Here is a 12,907-nt window from a genome sequence, read left to right as displayed (position 1 = left end):
GGTCTGAGAGCTGCAGTAGCAGGGGGCAATGGGGATCCTGCCCCCCTGGAGTTCCCAGGGCACAGCAGGACCCTGCCCCTGGGCTGCCCGTGGCAGCAGGGGGACATTTCTTCCTCTGTGGCAGGGAGCTGCCCAGGAGCCACCATGGCAGACTGGGCTGCAAGCAGCAGGTTTAAGGGGTGGTCACATGCCCAGCAGGGTGACTGTCATCTGACTGGGGGGTGGGTGGCAGCAGGCAGGGAGCCCCCGGGCACCGCATCCCCCATGTGTGGTCCTGTGTTGGACCTTGAGGAACCACCTCCTAGGTCTGCTCCATTCCCCCAGCGCTGACCCAGTCTGACAGTTCCTCTTGACCCCAAGCTGTGGTCACTGCCACATGCCAGCCATGCCAGCCCCTTCCTTCTTGCCACCCATGCTCTGGGTGGTGCAGCAATTAAGTTACCCCCTGAGAGCCAAAGCAGGGCAAAGCCCTTGAAGCTCCCCCAGCCCAATCATTCTCTGACTCTACCAAGGCTGGGGCTAAACCATGGCCCTCAGCACCACAGCTCTGTGGCTTTGAAACACCTCCAGGGATGGGGATTCAACCCCAGCCCAGGCTGTGCGTGGAGGCCTGGAGCAAGAACTCAGATTTGTGACGGTTAAGAGCTGCTCCAGATCCTTCTCAGCCTCAGCCAGAGGAGACTCAACTCAGGCAGATCTGCAGCCCTTTATTCACTACAGGGAAGCTGGAAGCTACTCCTCACCGTGGTCCAGGGGAGGGGAAGGTGTTGCAGGGACACAGGTGAGGGTCAGCATCCCTAGGCTGACAGGGCAAAGCCAACTCTGTTGTTGGCCATGTCGAAGATGGAGTAATACTGGCGGAGGAAGAGGTTGCCGAGGATCCAGAGGGGCTGGCCGCTGGCAGAGGCCACATAGGTGCCCTCCACCCCAACAGTGCAGATGCCATCATCCTGTCAGGGGGCAAAGAGCACCTTTCAGTGCCAGGGATGTGCGCTGCCTGTGCCTTGGTGGCTGTGCTTTGGCTGGGAGCAAGATCAGACCCTCCTTGTGGTCACACCCAGGTGTGCAAAAGCACTGTGAAAGGGGATGCTGGGACACCCGGGGTGCTGGGACACCCATGGTGCTGAGACACCCGGGGTGCTGGGACATCTGGGGTGCTGGGACACCCGGGGTGCTGGGACATCCGGGGTGCTGGGACACCTGGGGTGCTGGGACACACATGGTGCTGGGACATCTGGGGGTGCTGGGACATCGGGGGTGCTGGGACACCCATGGTGCTGAGACACCCGGGGTGCTGGGACATCGGGGGTGCTGGGACATCCGGGGGTGCTGGGACACCCATGGTGCTGGGACACCCGGGGTGCTGGGACATCGGGGGTGCTGGGACACCCGGGGTGCTGGGACATCTGGGGTGCTGGGACACACATGGTGCTGGGACATCTGGGGTACTGGGACACCCGGGGTGCTGGGACATCTGGGGTGCTGAGACACCCGGGGTGCTGGGACATTTGGGGTGCTGGGACATTTGGGGTGCTGGGACACCCGGGGTGCTGGGACACCCGGGGGTGCTGGGACACCCGGGGTGCTGGGACATTTGGGGTGCTGGGACATTTGGGGTGCTGGGACACCCGGGGTGCTGGGACACCCGGGGGTGCTGGGACACCCGGGGTGCTGGGACATCTGGGGTGCTGGGCTGGCAAAGGAGCTTTTGACTTTTCCCTGGGCAAAGCTGCCCCACAGTGGCAAAGTGCTGCTGGGAAGGGCAGACTCACACCTGCCTGGCAGAGCCACACCTACCTTTAAGACATAGACAGAGGGGGGCAGTGGTAACTGGGCCCCACTGATGGCAAAGTAGAGGGTGGGCAGGCTGGGGACATCGCTGCAGTCAATGACAAACTGCAAGGGAAGCAGAGAGGAGCAGAAGGGTCAGGACCTCGGGACTGGGCACCCTCCTTCCTCCTGCTGTAGCCATCAGGTGTGTCCTCATGGCCCTTCGTGTGTGCAGGGCATCCCTCCCACCTACCCCATAGTCGCTCTCCTCTGCACCCAGGGCCTGCAGGAATGCTGGCAGGAATTGTCCTGGGATGGTCAGCAGGAAGGTCCCAGTGTCCACAATGCCATGACAGCCTTGGCTGCACCAGCCAGTGGCTGAGGATCCAATGGAGAACCTGGAGAGAGCAGCAGCAAAGGCATCAGAAGAGACTCCCCCCTCTCCAAGGCCCTCTCCAAGCCCTGGTGCAGCTCTTACTCCTCGATGCTGATCTTCCAGTACAGCTCCTGGACCACAGGAGCCCATAAGACCTCTCCCGAGTACAGCTGGGGGTCAGTGCCTCCGAGGATGACTTCCCCACCGTAACTGTAGGTTGGGTTGCTGGAAAGACACAAACCCAACCCTCAGCACAGGCAGGTTGCTCAGGAGAAAGCGGTGTGGCATGGGGAGAACCTGCAGAGGGGGAGGGAACGGAGAAGAGGCAGGATCCAGGCTGTGTCTGTGCAGGAGAGGTCTCACCTGCGCTGTCAGAGGGCTCACCGTGAGTAGTAGAAGCTGAAGATGGGCTCCTGGAGTTGGTTCTGCTGCAGGAGGTTCTGCAGCAGTGTGTTGTAGCCACTGATGCCCACACCTGGGTAAGCCATGCCCAAAATCCCATCGAAGTTCAGGTAGTAAAAGGGTCTGGTGGGCTCGTCCAGGCTCAGGCCGAGCTCCTGGTTCCTGACGACGATGCTCTGGATCTAGAGGGAGAGGTGCTGGGGGACTTTGGTGTTTTGGACACCCACCTGGGCAGCAGGATGGTCAGGAAGGGTTTGAAAGCAGAGCAGGGGAGATTTAGGTTGGACATCAGGAGGAAGTTCTGCACAATGAGGGTGGGGAGACACTGGAGCAGGCTGCCCAGGCTCCATCCCCCAAGACACTCTGGCCCTGGGCAGCCTGCTCTAGCTGGAGGGTCCCTGCTGCCTGCAGAGGGTTGGACAGGATGCAACCCAATGCAATCTCTGACTCTGTGAAGGTCAATCTGCACTGAGGTGCTGAGCTCATGGTCCTTGTCCCATTACCTTTGTTACATCAAGCTCCCCACAGCCCCAGTCTGCCCCAGCCAAACCAGCTGAGGGTCCCAGTTCCACTGCCTGCAGGTCCCACAGCAGAACACCTCACATGCCTGCAAAGGACAGAGCTCAGCCATGGCTGGGAGAGGCAAACAGTGGCCAAAGAGATCCCCTAGCCCCAAGCTCAGAGGACCCTCCTGGGGCTGGCCTGCAGATCCCAGTCCCCAAGGACATCTCTGCTGACTCTCCAGGAGCTCTGCCCTGGGCCGGACTCGATGATCCTCAGAGGCCCCCTGCAACCCCTACCACTGTGTGACACCCAACATGAGGAGGTTCCTGCCAGCTCTCCCTGGATTTTCAGCCAGCTGGGCCTGGCCCCAGCCTCAGTCAGTTCTTGCCCTCAGCTCATCAGAGGTCACTTACTGTCACCGTGTCGTAGCCCAAGGCCACCCAGAGGTCACCGAAGCCATACCGCAGGGTGCGGGTCACACCGACGCTGGAGAAGGTGGAGGACAGGCTCCTGTTGAACCTGGCATGATTTACTGCACAGAGAGAAGATGGCAGCCCCCAGGTCACATCCTGCCCTGGGCCCAGCATCCCTGTCCCCACGCAGGCAGAAATCCCCAGGGAGGGCTTCAGAGGGAAGGGACCACCCAGAGCCAGCCCTGAGCAACCCCCAACCCCCCTCAGCTCTCACTGCTGGCCCTGCCACAGCTCCAGCACACAGCACACCAGGGGGGTCCAAGAGGGCCAATGGGACAGTGCTGTCCCCTCCAAGGGATGCTCACCACAGGCTGGGGTCTGGCAGTAGGTGGAGGGCACCCAGAGGTTGGAGGAGCCAGTGTCAAACAGCACCAGGAAACGCTGGGGGGGGGGTCCCAATGCTGATCTCCCCGAAGTAGAAGGACTGTGGACAAAGAATCTGCAGCTCTCTGCTTCTGCCTGGCTTTTGTCAGCTCTCTGCCCCCTCCTAGCTGAGAAACCCAAAGTGCCAGGGGGCTGCAGGAAGGGTTTGGAGTCCTTGAGTGCCTCCAGGGCAGCCAGGGGGTCAATGATTTGCCCTCAACATGGGGCCAGGAGTGGTAGATCTGCCCCACAACCATCCACCTCTGCTGAGGAGGGACATCAGCTCAGGATGAGATGTGCTGCCTTTGTCACCCAGCATCACCCAGGCCTTGGAGACACCAAAGCTCCTGCCCATGCCCAGTGCAGCCCTTCCACTTGTGGCTGGGGAGGGAACCAAGCCACCCACTGCAGAGCTTCCTGCAGGCAACTGGGAGAGGAGGAGGAGGTCACCTCCAAACCCAGAGCTGGGTGGCTCGGGGGAGGAGGGAGAAGCTTTCATACTTACATCCAGGTAGTTGGTGAGGGGTTCATAAGCCACAGAGTTACTGGGCAGGTATTTCCTGCTGGGATCCCCCCTGAGGTCCTGCAGGAAGCCTTCTGGCACCCCCTTCTCTCTCATCACCTCCCTCAGGGACTTGCCTTTCTTCAGGATGATTCTGTGCTGGCTGGAGGTGGCAGTGAGATGCCAAGGGGCTGCTCAGCCACCATGCTGAGGGTGAGCTTCACTCTGCAGCCAGACCTGGCACCCCAGCAGCCATCCCAGCCCCAGGGCTCACCTCATAGCCCCCTCCCCGAGCTGGAGGCAGAGCAGGGCCAGCAGCAGCCACCACATGTCCCTGGGTGCCGGTGGCTCCATGGCAGCTCCTGTGTCCTGCCCAGGGCAGGGTGTATATAGCCAGCACCGTGCCCAGCCCCTTCCCCCTATCACTGCCCCCACCCAACACCTGTGGTCTGCTTATCACCACAGCCACCCTGATTGCCCCTCCTTCACCTGCTTGTCCAGACACTAAGACATTGTCCACTACCTCTGACACCAAGGCCAAATATGTGAGGTCTGATAAAAGGCAAAATTCTGCTGTTATCAACAAGCTAAAGTATTTTCTCTTGCCTTCAGCACCACCTTGATCTCTCCAGGAGAACAAAGGCAGAACACACCCTGTGGAGCAAGGGGAGGAAGTCCATGATACTGGTGATCCCCTTTTGACCCATCCAGGCAGGCAAGGAAGTGCCAGGAGCCAGCAGGATTTCTTCCATCCGGGTCTACAATGCCCTCCAATGCTACACCCAGTGCCCTCCAATGCTACACCCAGTGCCCTCCACACAGCTGGCAGGAAACAGCAGAGCTGCTTCTGCAGCCCAGCTCTAAGCCTCTCAGGAACTAGCAAAATGGCCCCAAAAAAGTCTCTTTCCAGGCATTTGTCTTCCTGCTCCTTCTGCCCTCTGGCTCTGCCAATAGCCCCCAAAGAAGCTGAGCTGGGGACTAGAAGCTGCTGAGCACAGCAGCCCTGAGCCATGTGGCAGAGCTTTACCTGCCCTGTGGCAGCTCAGCCACCTCCAGAGGACCATGTCACAGAGTTGTGAAGGGCTGTGAAAGGCCTCTGAGATCACCCAGTCCCACATCAGCCCAACACCACCATGGCCACCAAACCACATCCCCAGGTGCCATAGCCACAGTTTCTTGAACCCCTCCAGGGATGGGCACTCCACCACCTCCCTGGGCAGCCTCTGCCAGTGCCTGAGCACCCTGGCAGTCTGAGTCCTTGTTCAGCAGCTTTGATCAAAACCTTTGGTTTGCTGCAGGTCCTTTATCCATGGCAGAGTTACACCAAGGATGCTCAGCTCTGGTGCCTTTGGGCTGCTACCTCCCAGGGGCTTTGAGTGATGCTGCTCATAGCCAGGCTGGAGAGCTGCAGGGCAGCATGGATTTAGACATGTGTTCACAGGGGCTTCAGCTCTGGGACACTGGGAAGGTGGTACCAGCCTTGCCAGTCCCTGCCAGGTCCCTGAGGACCCATCAGGGTCACTAGGAGCCCATGGCAGCTCAGGAACCCCCCCAGCAGCACAACCTCCTCCATCACATCCTGATGGATCTGTGCTGCTCGGGGGCACCCTGCAGAGGGAAGAGGAAAGATCAGCAGGGACATGGTTCAGCCTTCTCCTGTCCCTTCCTGCCACCAGTGCTGCCAGGGCAGCTTCAGAACTCTTCCCATTTTAAAGGGGAGGGGAAATGCCCTTCCCTGCCCCCCTCCTATCTAATCTGCGTCTCAGCCTGTGTCAATATTTTGACACAAAGCCCCGAGGAGTTTGTGTCCTCTCCCTGCCGGGATGACAGAGCTATTAATACATCTGCTAATGAGCTCTGATGATAAAGAGCTTCTAAGAATGGCATCTGGATCCCGGGAGAGAGTGGTGTCAGCCGAGCCTCCCCCCGCCAAGGTGTTCCCCACCCCGGGGCCACCCAGCACCGTTCCCAGCACCATTCCCAGCACCATTCCCAGCACCGCGGCTGAGCTCTCCCCTGACCCAGTAGCCCTGCCCGGGGGCGCAGGGGTCGGCTGGATGCCCTGGCTAACCCGGCATGACTTCATACTTCCACCTCAACTGAGTCACAGGACTTTGCTAGCCCTTATCCAGCTGCAGGGAGGATTAGTGCCCTCCCACACACACCTCTGACCAGGAAGAGGGATGGAGGAGGTGGGGACAAAGCAGCCCCGCAGCTGCACCCTCGGCCGGTTGGAGCGATCGGTTCAGCCCTGCAAGCACCAGCGGCTGCAAGAGGCAGGGCAGCCTGTCCCTGAGGTCACCCCAAGGGCACCCCAGGCTGCAAGCAAGGCAATGTCCACTGCCACCAGCTGTGTTTGCCTGGCCAGGCGCTGCCGAGCCTCTGGCTGAAGTGCCTTAGTGCCACCTGGCAGCGCCTGCAGGAGGGTGAAGCCGAACCACCCCGAGAGGGACTCCTGGCACGTCCGGGCACAGACCAGCACCTGCCAGCACACAGCAGAACTGGGGGGGTGGGGGAGTCCCTCGGGGAACTCCTGTCCCCAGGGCTGTGGTTGGGGTTTGAAAGCAAGCTCAGGGACTTTTTGGTGTCCTGCTCCCCAGCAGCACAGCCTGGTCCCTGCTGCTTCTCGCCTGCAAAGCCAAACCCTTGCAGGAATCAGCTCAGGAGCTGCACTCTGGGCTTGTCCCTCGCTGAGAGCAAGGACAGGAGTGCATTGCACACTGAGGAGCTGGAGCAGGAGCAGAGAGGGGCAGAGAAGCTGGGGAAGGGTCGAGAGCAGAAGACTTCTGGGGAGCAGCTGGGAACTGAGGTGTTTCAGTCTGGAGGAGAGGAGGCTGAGGGGAGACCTCTCTACAGCTCCCTGAGAGGAGGCTGGAGCCAGGTGGGGGTTGGGATCTTCTGCCAAGGAAGAAGTGACAGGAGAAAAGGCAACAGCTTCAAGCTGCACCAAGGGAGGATTAGGTTGAACATGAGGCAAAATTCTTCCCCCAAGGGCTGTCCAGGCCTGGCCCAGGCTGCCCAGGGCAGTGCTGGATTCCTCATCCCTGGAGGTGCTTCAGAGCCACGGAGATGTGGTGCTGAGGGCCACGGCTCAGTGGTGACCTGGCAGTGCTGGGCTGGACTCAAAGAGATCTTTTCCAACCAAAACAATTCCATGACTGAGTTCCTCCTGGCACTTACCTCCCTGTCTGAGACCTCCCTGTCTGAGACACACAACCCAGCAGCCTGCCCTCAGGCACCGCTCAACAAGCTCAGGGCAGGGACAGCTTGAGATGTTTGGGGTTTATTTATAACAGGAGGCTGAGAGAGCAGACTGAGACATCCCAGGGGGACAGGGAGGAACCCCAAGGTGCAGAGGAACCCCAAGAGCTGCTCCAGCCAGGGCAGTGTGGCCGGCAGAGGGGCTGGGGGCTGCTGCTCCCTGCTCTAGGCTGACACAGCGAAGCCGATGCGGCTGTTGGCCATGTCGAAGATGGTGTAGTACTCCTTGAGGAACACATCCCCCAGGATCCAGAGGGGCTGCCCATCCTGGGAGGGCAGGTAGGTGGGCTCGATGCCAAGGGTGCAGTAGCCATTCTTCTGTAAGGGGGCAGCAACAGAGAGTCAGAGTCTCCAGCAGGCAGCGGCACCCTGCTGGCTGGGCTGCGGGGAGCTGGCAGCGGCCCCCAGGCAGGGAGGGCCTTGCCAGGAGCTTTCCTGCAGGGTGCAGGGGGAGGGTGCTGAGCTCAAACTTACATTCAAGACGTAGGCAGAAGGGTTGAGTGGGAGCAGAGCTCCGTTGATGACGAAGGTGATGCTGGGCATGCTCTGCACCTGACTGCAGTCAACTGCATACTGCAGAGAGAGGGTCAGGAGGAGGCCATGGCCCCCACTGCGGGGCACAACATCCCCTGGCAGTGCCAGGCCTCCTCCTTCCCTGGCACGCCTGCAGCACCACATCCTGTAGGTGCCACATGGGGGTTGGGGGACCTGGTCAAGCCCATGGCTTCTGGCTCCGGTGCCAGCCCCTGGGCACGCCTCCAGGGCATGCCCTGCACTTACCCCATAGCTGGTCTGCTGGGCACCTGTGAGCTGCAGGAAGTCATCCAGGTACTGCTGGGGCACCGTCAGCAGGTACGTCCCCGTGTCCACGATGGCCTGGCAGCCCTGGCTGCACCACCCTGTTGCTGTCTGCCCAATAGCAAAGCTGGGAGGAGAGGAAGGGAAAGGTGCTCAGCACCCACAGCCAAGTGAAGAAAGCCAACCTGGCTGGAGCTGGGAGCCAGGGACGCTGCCAAGCGTGCTGCCTAACCCCCACCCTCAGCTCCTGCCTGCTGCCACAGCTGCAGACTCAACTGCAGCAGCTCCTTCCAGGAGGTGCCAGGGCTGGATCATGCCCAGCAGGCACAGCCACAACTCACCTATCGAGTGCCACCTGCCAGTACAGCTCCTGTGTCACCGGTGCCCAGGTGATGCCCCCGCGGAACAGCTGCTGGTCGATGCCCCCCAGCACCAGCTCTCCCCCGTAGCTGTAGGTGGGTTGGCTGCACAAAGACAGAGCCACAGCAGCAGGGAATCGGTGAGAGGTGCATGGGCAAGGCACCAGGAGCCTGCCTGGGGACAGGCAGAGGCTGGTGCACAAGGAGGGGTCAGGGTAGGACGGGAGGGAAGGGACTGAAGCTGGAGAAGGGGAGCTTAAGGCTGGAGATCAGGAAGAAATTCTTGACAGTGAGGGTGGTGCCCAGGGAGGCTGTGGCTGTGCCCTCCCTGTGGGTGTTCAGGGCCAGGCTGGATGAGGCCCTGAGCAGCCTGGGCCGGTGGGAGGTGTCCCTGCCCGTGGCAGCGGCTTGGAACTGGATGGTCTTGAAGGTCCCTTCCAACCCAACCCATTCTGGAAGAGGACTTGCAGAGGGCCCTGGCAGATCTGTACCGAGAGAAGTAGAAGCTGAAGATGGGCTGGGTGAGCTGGTTCTGCTGCAGCATGCCCTGCAGGGCAGTGGGCATCCCCCCCACTGCCAGGGAGGGGTAGGCCATTCCCAGGATGCCATCGAACTCGGCGAAGTAGAAAGGCTGCGTGGGCTCATCCTGGCTGAGCCCAAACTCCTGCTGCACCACCGTGATGCTCTGGATCTGCAGGGGCAGGGCACTCCAGGTCACTGTGCCTGCTCAGGCAAAGCCCAGCAGCCATGGAGGATGCTCTGAGAGCCCAGGGAGCACACTGCAAGGCCCTGGCTGCTGCAAGCATCCCCAGGCAGCTGGGAGAAGTAGCAGGGTTAAAACAAGGGAAAAACCCCAGGAGCTGGTGGCAAGAGAGCAGCTCTGCCCAGCTCAGCTCCACAAGCCAGGAGGGCTGCCCTTGGGCAGGGACACGGTGCCCAGGGTGGGACACACAGTGCCCAGGGTGGGACACACACACAGTGCCAAGGGGGGGACTCACACGGTGCCCAGGGGGGGACACAGACAGTGCCCGGGGGGGGGCACACACAGTGCCCGGGGGGGGGACACACACAGTGCCCGGGGGGGGACACACTGTGCCCAGGGGGCACTCACACCGTGCCCGGGGGCACAGGGCAGCAGGAGGGGCACTCACCCGCAGCGTGTCGTAGCCCAGCAGCACGGTGAGCGAGCCGCTGCCGTAGGACAGGGTGTAGGACTGGCCACTGGAGCTGAAGGTGGAGGAGGAGCTGGGGTTGAACTTGGCATGGTTGACTGTGGGAGAGGGAAGAAGACAAAGCTCCTGGCTGTGAGCCTGGGTGGCATTTCACCTGCTGGCATAGCAGCTCAGCAGGGAGCAAGCTGTGAGGAGCGGAAGAGGCTCTGCCTGGAGGCTCCCTCCAAGGTTTGCTTCCCAGCTCTGCCTGCATCCCTCTCCAGGGAGCAGCTCTTGGGGCCACAGCAGCCACCCAGCATGGCCAAAGCCAGCAGCAGTCACATCCCCACCCCAGCAGCAGTGAGTTATGTGAGGACAGCTCTGCCAGGGCGTGGGGGCAGCTCTGCCAGGGCACAGGGCATCAGCTCCATGGTTCAGGGCTTTGCTCTTCCTTCCACCTGGCCACAAAGGGGCAGGCACAGCCATGTGACTTCTGTGCTCTGGGGACACCCACAATGGCCACAGGGACTTGGCCATCTCCATCTACGCTGAGGGTGGTGAGGGCCTGGCCCAGGCTGCCCAGGGAGGTGGAGCTGCCCCATCCCTGGCAGCAGTGCAGGTCAGGTTGGTTGTGGTTCTGAGCAGCCTGCTCTGGCTGGGATCTCCCTGCTGACTGCAGGGGCTTGGACTGGAGGACCTCTGAAGGTCCCTGCCCACCCAAAGCAGTCTGTGGTGAGCCAGAGGGCAGTACCAGGGAGCAGCTACCCCAGAGCAGTGTGCTGGGAGCAGGCTGGCATCCTGATTTCTCCCTTGTGCTGGGGGCTCAGCAGCGTGGGGCACTCACAGCAGGCTGGGGTCTGGCAGTAGGTGGAGGGCACCCAGAGGTTGGAGGAGCCAGTGTCAAACAGCACCAGGAAGTTTTGTGGAGGGGTCCCAATGCTGATCTCCCCGAAGTAGGAGGACTGTGGACAAGAGATGAGGCAGCTCTGTTGGTCACAGGGTCAGGGACTGAGCAGGGTTTCACCTCCCAGCCCTGTGCCAACATCCCAGTGCTTGGCAGGGTGTGGGGAATGCCAGGCAGGAACAGGCTGAACTAAGAGAGCTGAGAGCTGTTCAGTCTGGAGAGGAAAAGGCTCTGGAGAGACCTCAGAGCAACCTTCCACTGCCTGTAGGGAAAGGCTGGGGAGGGGCTGTTGAGAAGGGCCTGTGGGGATAGGACAAGGGACAAAGGTTTGAAGTGGAGCAGGGCAGGGTTAGGCTGGCATCAGGGGGAAGCTCTGCACAGTGAGGGTGAGGAGACACTGGCACAGGCTGCCCAGGGAGGGGGTTGAGGCTCCATCCCTGCAGACACTCAGGCTCAGCCTGGCTGTGTCCCTGGGCAGCCTGCTGCGGCTGGAGCTGTCCCTGCTGCCTGCAGGGGTTGGAGTTTGGGGCTCCCTCCCACCCCTGCATTCTGTGTGAGTTCTCAGCCTGCTTTTTACCCCCAAAGGTGCAAACTTTGCTGTTTCCTTGGCTATGTCTTTCCAGAGAAGCATCACCTCATGGCTGGGGGGGAGGAAGGAAATGGTAAAGAAGAAAGGGGAAAAGCAACCTCTGAGTCCTGGAGGGTGAAGAGATTGCTCCAGCAGCTGGGAAGAAGGAGGGAAAGGGGAGAGAGGTGCAGGGAGAGGCAGGGAGAGGAGCCTGAGGCACTCACATCCAGGTGGTTGGTTATGGGCTCGTTCACAACATAGCCCCCACTGAAGTTGTATTTCTGAACTGGGTCAGACTTCATCCTCATCTTCCTCAGGTAGTCCTCCAGCACCCCAGCCTCCCTCATCTTCTCCCGGATGGATTTGCCTTTCTTCAGCTGGATCCTGCCCAGAGGGAGAAACCAAAGCAGGAAATGAGCAGATTTGGGCACTTTCCACTGATCCCTTCCCTGGGCTCCCCTGCACTCTGCCACCAGGGAGCTCTGCTGCCTTGCATGTGCCCCGGAGCTGCCCTCCCAGGAGTGGAGGCAGCATGGACGAAGACCAAGGTGATCTGTGGAGGTGCAGGAGGCCAGAGCCACACCTGGCTAGACCTGGCCAGCACCCAGGGGACACAGTGCAGCACCCATGGGGGACACAGTGCAGCACCCAGGGGGGACACAGTGCAGCACCCAGGGGGGACACAGTGCAGCATCCATGGGGGACACAGTGTAGCACCCATGGGGGGGACAGTGCAGCACCCATGGGGGGGACAGTGCAGCACCCTGCTGCAGGACACTCACCTCACCAACCCCTCTGAGAGCTGGAGACACATCAAGGCCAGGAGGAGCCACTTCATGGTGCAGGAGTTGTCCGCTGGTCCTCACTCAGCTTCTGGGAGCCCGCAGCAGCCGCTCTGAGCTGCTCACCTCCCCAGCTTTATACCGGGAGGCAGTGGCTGCCTCCTTATCTACTGACCTGCATTTTCCATTGCCACCACGTGCAGCCCGGGGCTTCAAGGCTCTCTTTGTGTGCCGGACCACGAGGATTTCGAGGAGTCTGTGTCCTTAGCGAGGCGCTCAGGTGAGGGCAGAGCAGCGCTCCCGAGATCAAAGTGTTAGCATCGATAAGGAGCAGCTCTTATCACGGCGGGCAGAGAGGAGTGACCCAGACGTCACGGCACGGAGCTGGGACAGAGTTATCTGTGTTCCTCCGAGCTCGGTCTGAACCTCTCCCCAAAAAAACAAAGCGGCTCCTCGTGGCTCTTGGCGCAGGATGGAACCGGCCTGGGGCTTTCGTCTGCCGCTCTTCCGCCCCGGCCAGCGGCCCGCAGCCGCCTCCTGCCCCGGGGGAGGGAGCGAGGGAGGGAGGGAGCGAGGGAGGGAGGGAGGGAGCGAGGGAGGGAGGGAGGGCTGCTCCTGCTCCTGCTCCTGGGGTTTCTCCAGGGCATAGTGAGAAAACCTGGAGCTAGAGGCTTTGCTCACCCTAAGGGTCTGA

The 12,907-nt window shown here is 61.1% G+C and overlaps 2 protein-coding genes across 2 annotated transcripts; both read right to left on the bottom strand.

Annotated features, from left to right (window-relative positions):
- Positions 1-743: 743 nt before the first annotated feature.
- On the bottom strand, positions 744-4,754 carry LOC137451877 (pepsin B-like). Its single transcript, XM_068159780.1, is given in 10 exon segments — positions 744-950; positions 1,798-1,896; positions 2,024-2,168; positions 2,249-2,371; positions 2,531-2,730; positions 3,466-3,584; positions 3,831-3,915; positions 3,917-3,949; positions 4,394-4,553; positions 4,665-4,754. Coding segments are annotated over 10 exon segments (1,197 nt in total). The 5' UTR covers positions 4,745-4,754; the 3' UTR covers positions 744-797.
- A 2,903-nt stretch (positions 4,755-7,657) lies between these two features.
- LOC137451878 (pepsin B-like) lies at positions 7,658-12,559 on the bottom strand. The gene is made up of 9 exons (XM_068159781.1): positions 12,214-12,559; positions 11,656-11,815; positions 10,804-10,921; positions 9,960-10,078; positions 9,300-9,499; positions 8,791-8,913; positions 8,432-8,576; positions 8,126-8,224; positions 7,658-7,969 (listed from the first exon to the last, which is right to left on the bottom strand). Exons 1-9 carry the CDS (start codon positions 12,267-12,269, stop codon positions 7,817-7,819), a joined length of 1,173 nt encoding a protein of 390 aa, XP_068015882.1. The 5' UTR covers positions 12,270-12,559; the 3' UTR covers positions 7,658-7,816.
- Positions 12,560-12,907: the final 348 nt, after the last annotated feature.

This window comes from Melanerpes formicivorus, unplaced genomic scaffold, assembly GCF_026170545.1.
Source record: "Melanerpes formicivorus ecotype bairdi unplaced genomic scaffold, bMelFor1.0.p_v2 SCAF_46, whole genome shotgun sequence".
Classification (NCBI taxonomy): Eukaryota; Metazoa; Chordata; class Aves; order Piciformes; family Picidae; genus Melanerpes; species Melanerpes formicivorus.
This window is presented reverse-complemented; position numbering and strand designations above follow the sequence as displayed.